At 40.2% G+C, this 12,073-nt stretch overlaps 1 protein-coding gene across 13 annotated transcripts in view; it reads right to left on the minus strand.

Annotated features, from left to right (window-relative positions):
* The window catches only part of LOC137192727 (dedicator of cytokinesis protein 9-like), an 82,985-nt gene that overhangs the window by 17,081 nt on the left and 53,831 nt on the right, over positions 1-12,073 (minus strand). For all 13 annotated transcript variants that reach the window (XR_010930617.1, XM_067603627.1, XM_067603629.1 and 10 more), the window contains exons 8-29: positions 10,718-10,892; positions 9,748-9,800; positions 8,883-8,957; positions 8,635-8,775; positions 7,981-8,193; positions 7,736-7,858; positions 7,265-7,347; positions 6,537-6,659; positions 6,198-6,277; positions 5,881-6,068; positions 5,597-5,662; positions 5,410-5,502; positions 5,175-5,298; positions 4,899-5,017; positions 4,562-4,648; positions 4,308-4,397; positions 2,946-3,061; positions 2,170-2,239; positions 1,961-2,086; positions 1,787-1,858; positions 207-353; positions 29-112 (exon numbers count right to left, since the gene is read on the minus strand). Coding sequence is in view for 12 of the 13 variants with exons in the window: in XM_067603627.1 (XP_067459728.1) it covers positions 29-112; positions 207-353; positions 1,787-1,858; positions 1,961-2,086; positions 2,170-2,239; positions 2,946-3,061; positions 4,308-4,397; positions 4,562-4,648; positions 4,899-5,017; positions 5,175-5,298; positions 5,410-5,502; positions 5,597-5,662; positions 5,881-6,068; positions 6,198-6,277; positions 6,537-6,659; positions 7,265-7,347; positions 7,736-7,858; positions 7,981-8,193; positions 8,635-8,775; positions 8,883-8,957; positions 9,748-9,800; positions 10,718-10,892 (2,448 nt within the window). In the remaining variant the exon portion in view is untranslated. The remainder of the gene's footprint in view (positions 1-28; positions 113-206; positions 354-1,786; positions 1,859-1,960; positions 2,087-2,169; positions 2,240-2,945; positions 3,062-4,307; positions 4,398-4,561; positions 4,649-4,898; positions 5,018-5,174; positions 5,299-5,409; positions 5,503-5,596; positions 5,663-5,880; positions 6,069-6,197; positions 6,278-6,536; positions 6,660-7,264; positions 7,348-7,735; positions 7,859-7,980; positions 8,194-8,634; positions 8,776-8,882; positions 8,958-9,747; positions 9,801-10,717; positions 10,893-12,073) is intronic.

Genomic DNA, 12,073 nt, shown 5'->3' on the forward strand with positions numbered 1-12,073 from the left:
TTTGTTTCTAAAATGTTGATACTGTTACCTTTGGGTCTCCAGGCATAAAACTGTTGATATAGTTGTTGATCTGCTTGAACACAAATCCTCTATCCATCAGGTTGAAACAGCGCTACAGAATGAAGGAGGGGGAATGCATTATTTATAGTACAAGAAATAAATCAATATTAACATTTAAAGAAGTGACAGTAACTGTGGATCCTGACCTTGATGAAGACTGCCAGGCTGTGGTTGGCGTTCCTGGCGGCATCCAAGTTGTCTTTGTATTTCTGAGTGATGTGTGGCATCATCATGTTGACCAGAGTCTCCACGGTGTGATGGAAGGACGCTGAGAAACGCTGATTCCTGGACAGCTGAAGGGGACAACTAGGATGTTGGTACAAATGTAGCAACATAATGCATCCCATTTTAAAGGATAAGTCAATTTCTTATTGTCAAAAATCCCTGAAAAGACCAAAACCATTAATTAACTGATCCTACAAAGAGGTATAGTCTCTGTGGTCAAAGCCTGATACAGCTTATTTTTCTGTGTCATAGAGCTTCATTATTGTCCAAAAAGTATTAAAAAACACATCAATGTGCCACACTGTTGCATTCGTGAACCCGACAAACACTGTCCTGTTGCCATAAATACATAATATAGAGCACCAAATGTGTATTAATCTGCAGATGAAAGTAGTCCCCAACAAATGGACTACTCCTCTTTGGATAGTGTTTGCTAAAAACTACAGTGCCCAGCTCATGTTTTTTGAAAATAAAAATATGTATTTATTACCTACTTTTAAATATTTAAGTTTTAAAAACCTGCATTAACTGATTTTTTTTAGCCACTTGGGGGCAGTGGAAACAAGTTGTGAACACAACACTGACATGTCATCACCTTTTAGTTGATATGGTGAACTTGTTGGCAAACAGTTGCTTATTTACACATCCAGCAGTTACGGAGCAACATTATCATTGATTTGGGGTCGTGTTTCTGTCCACCTGGTGAATCCAAGTCAAACATTTGCTCTCTGTTAGCTCTTTTTTTAAGCTTGATAAACTTCTGGGGGAAATATCTGGCTTTTTAGCTGCTTAACAGTACAGTTCAGTAGGTTTTTAGAGCTTTTTCACTGAAAACAGCTGCACGCTGCGGCCAAAAACACTATGAGGGCAGAGAGAGTGAATCAAAGCAGTAAGACAATACTAAACAATGAGCTGAAACTCACTATAAAGCTGCAGAGTTGGTTGATAATCAGTTTTGTAATTGTAGGTTCATCACCACAAGAGACACCTCTGACATTACATTGTCATTTGATACATTGGTATAATAAAAATAGATGATAGCAGCTTGTAGGAATGATTGGGCTTGGGGCTGTGTGTCACAGACAGGGTAAGGAAGTTGGAAAATATAGATGGACTAACACATTGTTGGTTTTGGTGTTTTCACAAGATTTGTGGTCAATAACAAAAAATGTAGAGTAATGTCAGCCTCATCTTTCACTGATACGTCACAGAGCAGGGTTGCTCTGTTCTCAGACTGTTATGACCAACTCTTGTAGATCTTGCTTCCAGATTATGCCAGTGGAGGTTAAACACAGGGATGTGGTTGGTTATGGGGTATGAACAAATGCAGTCAATTAAACTGCACAGCAGTGTAGGACAGACTGTGGATACATGATACTTTGACTGTGGTACTGCGGCTGTCCACAAGACTTGGCATGTTGTAAACTACAGTGAAGAACCGAAGCTGTAATAAAGCAGACACAAGCAGACACCTCTGAGTGTAATGTTGAGGCAGACTTACCCTCACTTTACAGCTTTCAATCAAGTACTGAGCCATGGACTTGACTAAGGCTTCAAAGAAATACCAGGAGTACTGCAGGGCAAACAGACATCAATCAGAGAACAATAAAGAGGAAATTCGTGTAAGATATAATTATACACTGTATAGTCCTTCAAAAAAGTACAAATATGTAACCTTGAGTAGCTTGTTACTCGTGAGAAAATCAGTGGAAGGCTTCAGGATCGCAGTCATGGTTTTAGCCAACTCTTCATGCACTGTTCGGGTGGTGGAGGATGTGTATGGCTCAGTCTTGAATACAAACTGTATCAGAGAGCCATGTCAATCCTCCAGTACAAACATCAAATACAGACAGTCGGTTGTGATATGCGACATGGGAATTTTACCTTCACATATGATCTCAGGTAGTGCTCCAATCCCTCCTCATGGCACTGGGCAACAATGTGGATCATGACTCTAAAGTACAAACAATGGAAAAGGAAAAGATGTGTGAGGAAATGGATCTGAGCAGGGCTGAGGCAGCTGGAGGCTTCATTTATTGACACATAGATTTCAGTGCTAATAGTCCTTTACAAGTTAAAATTTTTCACATTTTTTCAAGTCTATCTTAATGTTGAAAGTGTTATTGGTTGCTGTAATCATTCCTCCTGTCCATACTGGCCATGAAGACATCCCTTCCTAAAGCAATTCCAATGTATGAGATGGGGGGATCTTATAAAAGTTAAGCTTTTTAGTACAAAATTTCCTTCTTGGCTTACAGTACTGTTCTCCACTGCAGCTCAGCAAGGAAACAACGTGTGGGGAAACACAAAGAGGAGACTTTGTAATAAAAAGACTGACTTTGGAAGATACCCACTGGACTTGTCAAACACAATCTGCTAAAGCCTTATATTAGCTTCAGGTGGACAATGGATTTTGCCCCTTACATTGTACACATTATATTGCATTATGAATGGATTTCTTCACATCCAATACAGAGAAGACTAATTATAGAGAATCCAAAACTCATTTCTTGTGGGCAGTCCTTGAAAATCTTCTCACTTTGATTTCATGGTACACATCAAAAGCTTTCTATACATTTCTATTGTACACATAAACAATGAAAGTTTGATATTTCCAATCCCGCTGCTGTCCAGTCAAAGAAGGTGTCAGGAATGCTTGCCTGGTGACGTTGACTGCCACGTCCTCTTGGGTGACATTGGTTAGCACCCTAAACAGCTGATTCAGGGTGGTGGGCAGGAACTTGATCATCACATGACTCTCCATGGCATGCAGACTCTGACAGAACAATCAAAGAAGTATATTTGGGTTGAGTTCAATTGCATAACTCTTCATACATACTAAGTATGAAACTTTTTTTCTCAAAAAAAAAAAACAATGCGGTCGTCTTCCTTCCCCACTTTAACAAAGAGCACAGAAGGCTAATGCTCATGCAGAATAATGTGTGAGGAACCTAATCCAATAACAACAACAGGAGAACATGAGTGAACAACCCTGTGCTAATCAGCCACACCTTATGCCTCAGTGCCTGGAACATGGCAGAGTTTGGGTACTGGTGCATCTCTGCCTGTGCACAGGAAACTAACACAAACCCTGCCAAGTCATTTGGCGAGCTGCCATTCGGCATGGCTGACCTGCTGTTTGACCCTCTGGCTATTGTTTGTGTGCACTGCTGTGTTTACATTAGACCCCAAGAGATGCATTGGTCCAAGTGTTGCTTTCCATGTCAATGTCCACCAGGGGAGATGTGAACTGAGATTCCCATGGACTAGAATAAGAGAGCGAGTAGTGGGAAGAGTGATAATTGAACTACCAGCACTACAGAAAAAAACAGCTAGACAGACATACGGACACAACGAACACAACGAACACTTTAGGAAAAGAAGCGTCAGCGAGGGGCTGACGTGTGGCAGATAACGTTGAACAGATTTACTGGTATCAATAAAATCTTTGGCGACAAATAAATTCTTTATAAACGGTGAAGCACAAATTGTCATGAAATATGTGCGGTTGGGAAGCTACAGCACAAAATAGAAGATCAAAACACATTAATCTCCATGTGATTCACCACAAATCAAGTGTGACTCTCTGTGGTTTCATGGCGAGTATGAGTTAGATCATAAGTTGATACAGAGAGGCAAAAGTGTAAAAACACATCTGATCTTTCCCCTCAGTTAACAAAAAAATTGTAAAAAATGTCATCCTGTTCAGACATAATTCCCAATCCTCTATTTATGTACAGTTATTTATGCAGAGCATGTGCACACAGTTTTACAGCATAAGCCAGAAATGAAGAAGTATGTCAACACTGTGGATTATGGGTTAAATACAACTCAGTGTAAGATTAACAGTCTCTTTCTGGCATGCATTGCCAATTCTAATCAATAAATTATCCTAGAAATGAACAATATCAAGCAAATGAATATTATTCCAATAAAAAAATAGAAAAAGAGCATTTTTAGTGTTTACCGGGATGTGTATCAGTATCTCTACTCTAAAAATCCTTCATGTTTTTATACTTTACCTTCAGGTATTTGACCAGTTCTCCTCCTGATACCTGGGCCGCAGATGCTGTGCTCTGACAGTGATGAAAGAAATTGTGCAAATGTTGATCCTGAAACACAAAGAAGGTCAGATTGCAGGAGATATTCTATGAAGCTTTGTTGTAAGGAAATCACAGCAGAAGTTCAGATATGACATTAAAAAAATGTCATTAGATGCAGATAAATCAGCTGTCTAACCAGACTCAAAGTTTGCTAAAAAAAGAAAAAAACTAACCTGAGTGTAGACAGTGGACACAAGGTGAGCAGACACCTTGAATAAAGGCTTTCCTCCATCCACCCATTTGACCTCAGGACCTGAATGCTGCAATAAATAAAACAATCCTTTGCTCAATAACTAATAGTATTCTGCAGTATTCCATACCATTATGTAAATAGACAACTGCAGTAGATTTTCATATTCCACTAATAGAGACACATTTTTGATATTGTAGCTTGTGGCTTGGCATCTCCAATAGTATGAATATAAATCAGCTTTGCAGACATGAAAGGCTGAAAAAGAAAGTACAGCACTTGAACTCTGAGTAGGTGAGGTGAATGAGGTTGTGCTCTACCTTGCTGGCACCCTCCTGACAGCTGAGGTATCCAGCCGGCAGGTTGGCAGCCACAGGGATTTGAATCTCATTTATGATCACCCGGCCATCCTTCAGCAAGGGGAGCCAGGCGTAACCCACTGAGAGCAGAGGCAGAACAGAAGATACTCAGCTAGCAGCCTCACACTTCATGCCAGTAACAACAATAACACATGGAAGAACTCAAAACAGCAAATACAGATACTGTAATTTTAACAAAATCATTGTTCTGCAGATTCAGTTTTTGCAGTGTGTTACCTTGCATCTCAACCAGGTCTCTCTTTTTTGTGCTGGCCTTGCTGTTGCTGTCACAGCTGACATGGTAGAAAGTGAAGAGCAGATGGTGCTTCTCATGGAGCTGTGTTGGAAGCTCAATCTTAAACTAAGGCATAAGAGCACAAATAAGCATTCAATCATTGATTAATTCATACATTTGTCACTGCCTCATACGTGCGGTTCTCATCGCTGAGGCTTTTAAAGAAATTTGTCTTACCTCATCGTAGAATTCGGGGTTGTGCTGGTGATGTAACACTGCAGCAAAGGCATTTTTGGTAAACAAGGGTCCTCCAGGTCGGCCATAGATGCACTGCGGAATGATAACAATAGCTGGTTAGTTCCTGTGACAGGTGGGGCTGTCCTTTGGGGATTCGGAAGCACTTCCAGGAAACATTTGAGTTTACCTTCAGCGAAACAGCCTCTTCCTCGTCTGAGTCCTTAAACTCAATGCAGACAGCTATGTTTCTAGCCTGCAGACAGACACAATGAGCAAAACTGATCCAGTTAGCCACAGAATGAGAGAAACAAGGGGTCTCTACTTAAACAAGTTGGCGTAGAATCTGTCTAGTTACGATATTTCAATTTCACTGTGTAGCAAGGGAACTTCTATGCTGTTTACAGGGGACAAAGATCATAATTTCTGCTCCCATGCCAATAAACCAGAATGTATGGTAAAAGTTGGTGATACCTTTGCAAATGACTTCTGGCTGTCATACTTCAAGTGCTTCGGGTAGATGTAGAGGTGATTGTTGTAGATTGTGAAAGGCTGAGAACATTTGGCTATGCACGGCACAAACTCCTCCACTTCAAAGAAGATGTTGGTCTTCTCGCTCACATCGAACTGCTTCACAGGAATGTAGGATGAGGTAACACAATCTATATACAGAAGCAGGAGGGAGGGAAACCAAAATAAACAACCCGGCAGACAATGTGACCCATCTGGTCTGCGCAGGAAAAGATTTCGTTTCTCATGTTGGACGCATGGAGTGAATTTAGAGGGCTTACTTGTCAAGTCAGGAGCTACATTGTCAATGGTAACATCGAGGTTTCCTAGGATTACAGGCAGCTTGGCCATCTTCTCTGGCCTGAGGAAAGGAAAATAAACTTGAGTTAAGTCTTTGCTATCATCAACCATAAATTGAATATAAAAACAGGCGGGCAGCTGAGAATTGAAAAGAAACAAATGGTATATTATCACATTTACAGATGTTATTATTTTATTATATTATTTTCAATTGTAACCCGCATTTTCCAAAGTACAAACTATAGGCACATATTTTCCTTTCCAGTGCATCTGTGAAATTACTCAGATACATTTATAATACTCAGAGAAGCATTACTAACTTTCTGAAGTCAGCCAGCAGTTTGAGCATGTCGTCATTGGACAGCTTGTTGCTGTCCTGTCTGTACAGAGCCGAGAAACGAGCACTTTTGTCAAGCGTCCCTGAAGCATCTTTGAACAGTGGCCTGCAACAGAGAAAAGTAGAGTCAAGAACATTTCTCTTGTCCTGCACACACACCTACATGTGTGTTTGTATGAGCAAAAGTACTTGAATGTTGATGTTTCATTTGACAAAGGAAGAATATTTACGGTCTACAGGCTGCAACTAATAACAATTATTTTGTCAATTCTTTTTTCGTTTTTCATTTTTCTTATTTTTCGTAAGATGTTAGAAATTAGTAAAACATGCCCATCACAGTTTCTCAGAGCCCCAGGAGATGTCTTCAATTGCTTTTTTTGCCCAGCCAACACTTCAAAACCCAAAAGTATTAAATGAATGCTCAAATGAAAAAGAAAAGCAGAAAATTTTAACATTTGAGAAACTGGAACCAGTCAAATTCTTTGCATTTTAGCTTGATAATTGACTTAAACAATCATCTGATTATCAAAACTGTTAGCGATTAACTTACTGTCAATAAACTAATCAATTGTTTTCTGAAAGACCGCAACATATACTGTAGCCCTAGTAGAAAGTAAACATATGTTTCTGGTGAAAAACTGGGCGTAACTCTGATTACATACAGACAGAAAATAAACATTCAAATCTTCTTTATCAAAAGAGATAAAGTACCTCGCTGCCCAGGCAAAAGGCATCCTGTACTGGCCTAACCGGTTACAAGCCAGCTTGGCATTTTTCAGGACCTTCTGTGCCACCTGGTGGAAAACAGGAACAGTGATTTGCATTTCACCACTTGCAGCACTGTAACATATTCAGCATGCTGCCAGTCTCAACACAAGACACACAAAAGTCTTGATAACACACACACAAACACACTCTTTCTTCAACCATGTGCAAATACATTTCACATTTTTCTCCTCGCCTGAATCACATTACTGCCCACCACGGTCCCTTCAGGGTGCACAACCACAGTTGTTCAGCCAAAGTCAATGCTTGTGCTGAGTGTCTGTGTGACGGGTCAGCACTTAAAACAGGGATGATTATCTGTGCATAATGTGGGATGATCTGGTGGAATCTGCTGAGTGTGGGCTTACACACTTCCTTGTGAGGAGGCTGGTGAGAAGTTCGTGTGTGGGTCAGTACCTTGGTGGAATCTGAACTCTTCATGTATGGCTCGGCACAGTGGTTGATTCCTCCCTGAAGCACCTTCTCAATGCGAGCCACCAGGAAGATATCTGGGTGGGGGCATGTTACTGAGAACACTCCCTGTACGATGGGAGTGATGATGGATATGTTAGAACAGATCGAAAATGTATTAGTAGATTTAAATATGAAGCTAAAGCCACATTTTCTACTATTTTGTATTATTAAGTTTTCTTTATTTTCACCTGTCTGGGGTACTGCAAGGCTGTTTCTGGCACGCCGTGGACCAATCGTTGCCCCTCAGAATGGACGTCCCCACCACCGTTAATATACTGACTGTTGTTACTGGGCACCATGCCCCTGACAGACGGGTGGTTGAGGTCAACGTGGAAGTCAGAGGAGATCTTTCTGCCATTTTGGATGTCGAACAGTGACAGGGTGACATAAAATGGTTCCACCTGGAGAAGGAGCAGAGTAATAATTCTGTATTAAACGCATGCTGATGCTTATTTACAGTTTTGCATTTTTCTTTCATATTTTATCAACCAGTCTGCATAATCAGGATACAGTGGTTACGGTGTGATGCACTGCTGGTAGCTATTTCAATAAAATTTCAGTGGAGGGAGCTGGATGTGCGTGTCAGGTCAGTGTCTCTTTGGAGAGTCTTTAACAGATAGTTTCTGCTGGGAGGGACAGCAGGACATCAGACTCCATTATACAGATTGTTTGCCATTATTGTGCCTGTAGTCTGGTTGCTATGCCAACAGAAGACCTTCAGTGGATCAAATAATGAGTCCATCCGGCCGCTATAACAAACCATCTCATCTGTCTTTAGTCAGGCGGATAATGATATTTCTGTCATTTAGTGCCTATTGTGGCTAGAAAAAGATCAGTCTTACGTTTGTTGTTGGTCCTTCTTCGTTCTCAGCCACACAGCTTTGCAGATTAAATGAGAGGTCGTTGCAGTTTACCATGACGCGCTTGCCGAACTTCTCCTCAAACTGCTTCACATCCGGTTCTATTCCTGAGAAATCTAGTTTCTAAAGACAATACAAAGGAAGCTATTACATTTCATTAAGGAGTGTTATGTTGGATCTTATTACCACATGGGAATAAGTGAACTTCAACGCGCTTTACACTCAGTTACCTGTGTGTCAGGGTCAAGGGTGAACAGCTTCAATCTGGTCTCGTTCCTCATCCTGGATTCGATATCTCTTGTGCTCTGAGGACAGGAAAGCATTTCCTAAATCGATTGAAACCACAAACTCTCTGAAATTCCAGAAGCACCGTCTGAGAGATTTTCAGTCTGTTGGTTTTATCGTTAGCACATTTTTTGTGATTCGGACCAATCTGGAAATTAGGCTTCATATTTTACAAGCTGATCACGTTGGGCAGACAGGCTCAGGCGTGAGAGTCAGGTGGCACAAAAATATATTTCAATGCATTTCATTGCTGTAACCTGTCAAGATGTTTTCCAGCTAACTGTTTCCATGCACATATGGCTTAACTATTGCCTGTAGCTTAGCGTCATACCAGTGTGAAGAGTTTTATTCTAAAGCACTAAATGTCAATTTAAGCCTGTAAGTCATCAGTCAGCATATCATTTAATAACACAGATGTTTCTATCCACAAAACTCTATAATATTCTTCATGTGGGGGTACTTATGTGAACAGTCATAATGTCATAGCAAGTGCCTGCTTTTTTGAAGCCATGATGTATAATTTCCATTGTAGAGAAAATCCAAATAACATTATGGGTGGAAAAGTCTGAAGAGATTATCACATGACAAGATGTCCGTGTTTAACGTCAGATCAAACCTACAAAAACAAATGAATGGCTGAGAAATTAGGTGTGTAACCAGTAACTCCTACATCTAAATTTAAGCCACATGTTTGCGGCAAAAGAGGCCTTCTTCCTTTTGACTTCAGTGAGGAACCAGAGATTTAATGGTGCAACTCCGTGTGATGATGTCTCGAATGTATGAGCATCTAGCTGAGAAAGCAGGACCTACCTGAAAGCTGTCCATACTGCCAGAGGAACTGTCTGACTTTCCAAGATCATCATCTAGAAAAAAAGAACAAAACAAAACAAGAAATAAACGGATGCAGGCCAAAGATGTCGATGATAAAAATAACCCCCTTGTGTAAAAAAAACCCTCCTTAATCTCTTACTGATATGTAAAGTTCAGAACAATAATTCAGCCGCACAAGAATCAGTCAGGATTGAGTGGGAGATATTACAAGTCTCAATGGCATATTTTAAGAAAGCTCAGAGATCTCCTCAAGCAGAATTGTTTTTTTCTCATGCACAGTGTGATTAATAAAAGCCGGGGAGTTAGGAAGATTAGTGAAGCATTTTGTGCAGAGGCATTCATTTCATTCATTCGCTTTCTTCCATGGCTAAGCTTCCTATGAGACAGGAGGTGGGTATTAAAAGTCTGGGTGGTCCAGTATCACATCGCCACAGACTACATGTATATAAAACCAGGAAAAAGTTTAGAAGTGAGGCTCGTGAATGGTGGTGTGAATGAACAGCGCCTCATTTAAAAACATCCTCAGGTAGATACAGTATGCCAGAGTAAATATGCTGATGATGACTGTATGCTGATGAGTGGTTTTACTTGATTCTTAGCTGAGGACATTTTTATCTTAGGAACTTTGCACTAACTATTGACTTAATACTGAGAAGTTTATTACTAATAAGAATTTCATACATTTCATATGTCTGCATCAGTTGTCTGGACTGTCTCTGATTCTTTTAAGAAGGAAAATATTTTTATTTTTCATAAATTTTGGCCAATGTGACTATGCGAAAGTTGCTCTTGTCTGACATTTCAGTCTGCAAAAAGCACTTCATAATTAAATCCTGGATATTTTTACAGGACTTTGAGAAGCATAAACTCCTCAAGAGCTTGGCAAATATTTTGAGAGGACACAAAATAATATTCCCTTTCATATTTGTGTTCCTTCAGGTGCACACACCATCATGAATGTCTCCATTCCTCTTCTCCTGCATGGCGATCTCAAAACTACTGTGCAAGATCTTGTTGAGCGTGTTGATCCAATCCTCCATCTCCCCTTCACTGTCCGAAGCCAGCAGGTAGGTGCTCTTGTCCTGCATCTTCAGCTCAAAAGCAAACCTCCTAACCTTGTTGTTCTGCAGGTTAGATAAGAGCACAAAGGAGAGAACAAAGGGAGAAAAAAAAACATATGAATTTTATAAAAAGGTTATCTAAAATTAGAGAGCCAAGCTCAGAAGAGTACAAAACAAAAAGTCAGAAGAGAGATTTTTGTTTTTGAAAAGTGGGGTCCCATGTTTGCCAAGTATGTTGGTATCTGATATTGAATGATTGATTAACTAAGAGTTTTTAACATTTAAATACCAAATACTCAACTGTGGACATGGCAGAGCTGAAGGAATGTTTCATCTCACTCTCCAAAGCTAACAGCTAACCACTGCCAGCTCACCAGACGGCAGTTGATGCTTATTTCTATGATTTAAATCATAGCTCGCTTCACTTAAATCTTATCTTCACTATCATCCCTAAGTATTATTCTGTCTGAACCTGCAAAAACATTGAGAGTTTGTAAAAAAAACCAAATGTTTTGAGTCACAAAATACTGAACTAAAAATGACACTATTTAGCTACAAAAATTTTCAAAACGTGAGTCACTGTTTTGGAAAGACGTATAATTTAACTGCTGCACAAAGCAGATGGATGGGGTGAGTTAGGGAGGGACGGAGTATTTCCATCTGCGCAACAAAGCCTCCAGACCTGCCAGGACGGCAGCAGAGACTCTCTGAAGTAAGACGGTGCTGTTGAGGGGAGTCAACAGAAAATGAGCTGGATCCGCAGAGCCGAACAATAACCTCCAAACAGCCAGGAAGAGTGATGTCACGGTCCCATTTGGGCTTTAGCGTTACTCTATTACAGCTCATTCAGTATAACCTATAAATGCTGATTCAGCTGCAGTTTGTCCATGACACACATCTGCTGCTGTGACTGTGCTGAGGTCAGTCGCTTATATAGCTCAATAAAATGTTCAACATGTATTTCTTTAGAGGTATAGAGAAGTCATCTCGTTATTGTGAGAAGTTGGTGGATTGTTATGTTGTTGTTATCGCTGTAGTTTGCCTAAAATGTTGAAACAGTAGAGTGGGAGTGATGGGAGGGAGAGCCATTATCTGCAGGCTAGCTAAGTAAACATGGAGATGGGTGTTTAAGACAGAAATAAAACTGGAGTCTTGACAAACAGACTTAATCATTTAATTGGCAGGAGGAACTGTACACATCCCCAGGGAATTTAAGATTATTTTCACAATATTATCAGTATCTG

The sequence above is a fragment of the Thunnus thynnus genome, chromosome 11 (genome assembly GCF_963924715.1).
Source record: "Thunnus thynnus chromosome 11, fThuThy2.1, whole genome shotgun sequence".
NCBI classification, from domain to species: domain Eukaryota; kingdom Metazoa; phylum Chordata; class Actinopteri; order Scombriformes; family Scombridae; genus Thunnus; species Thunnus thynnus.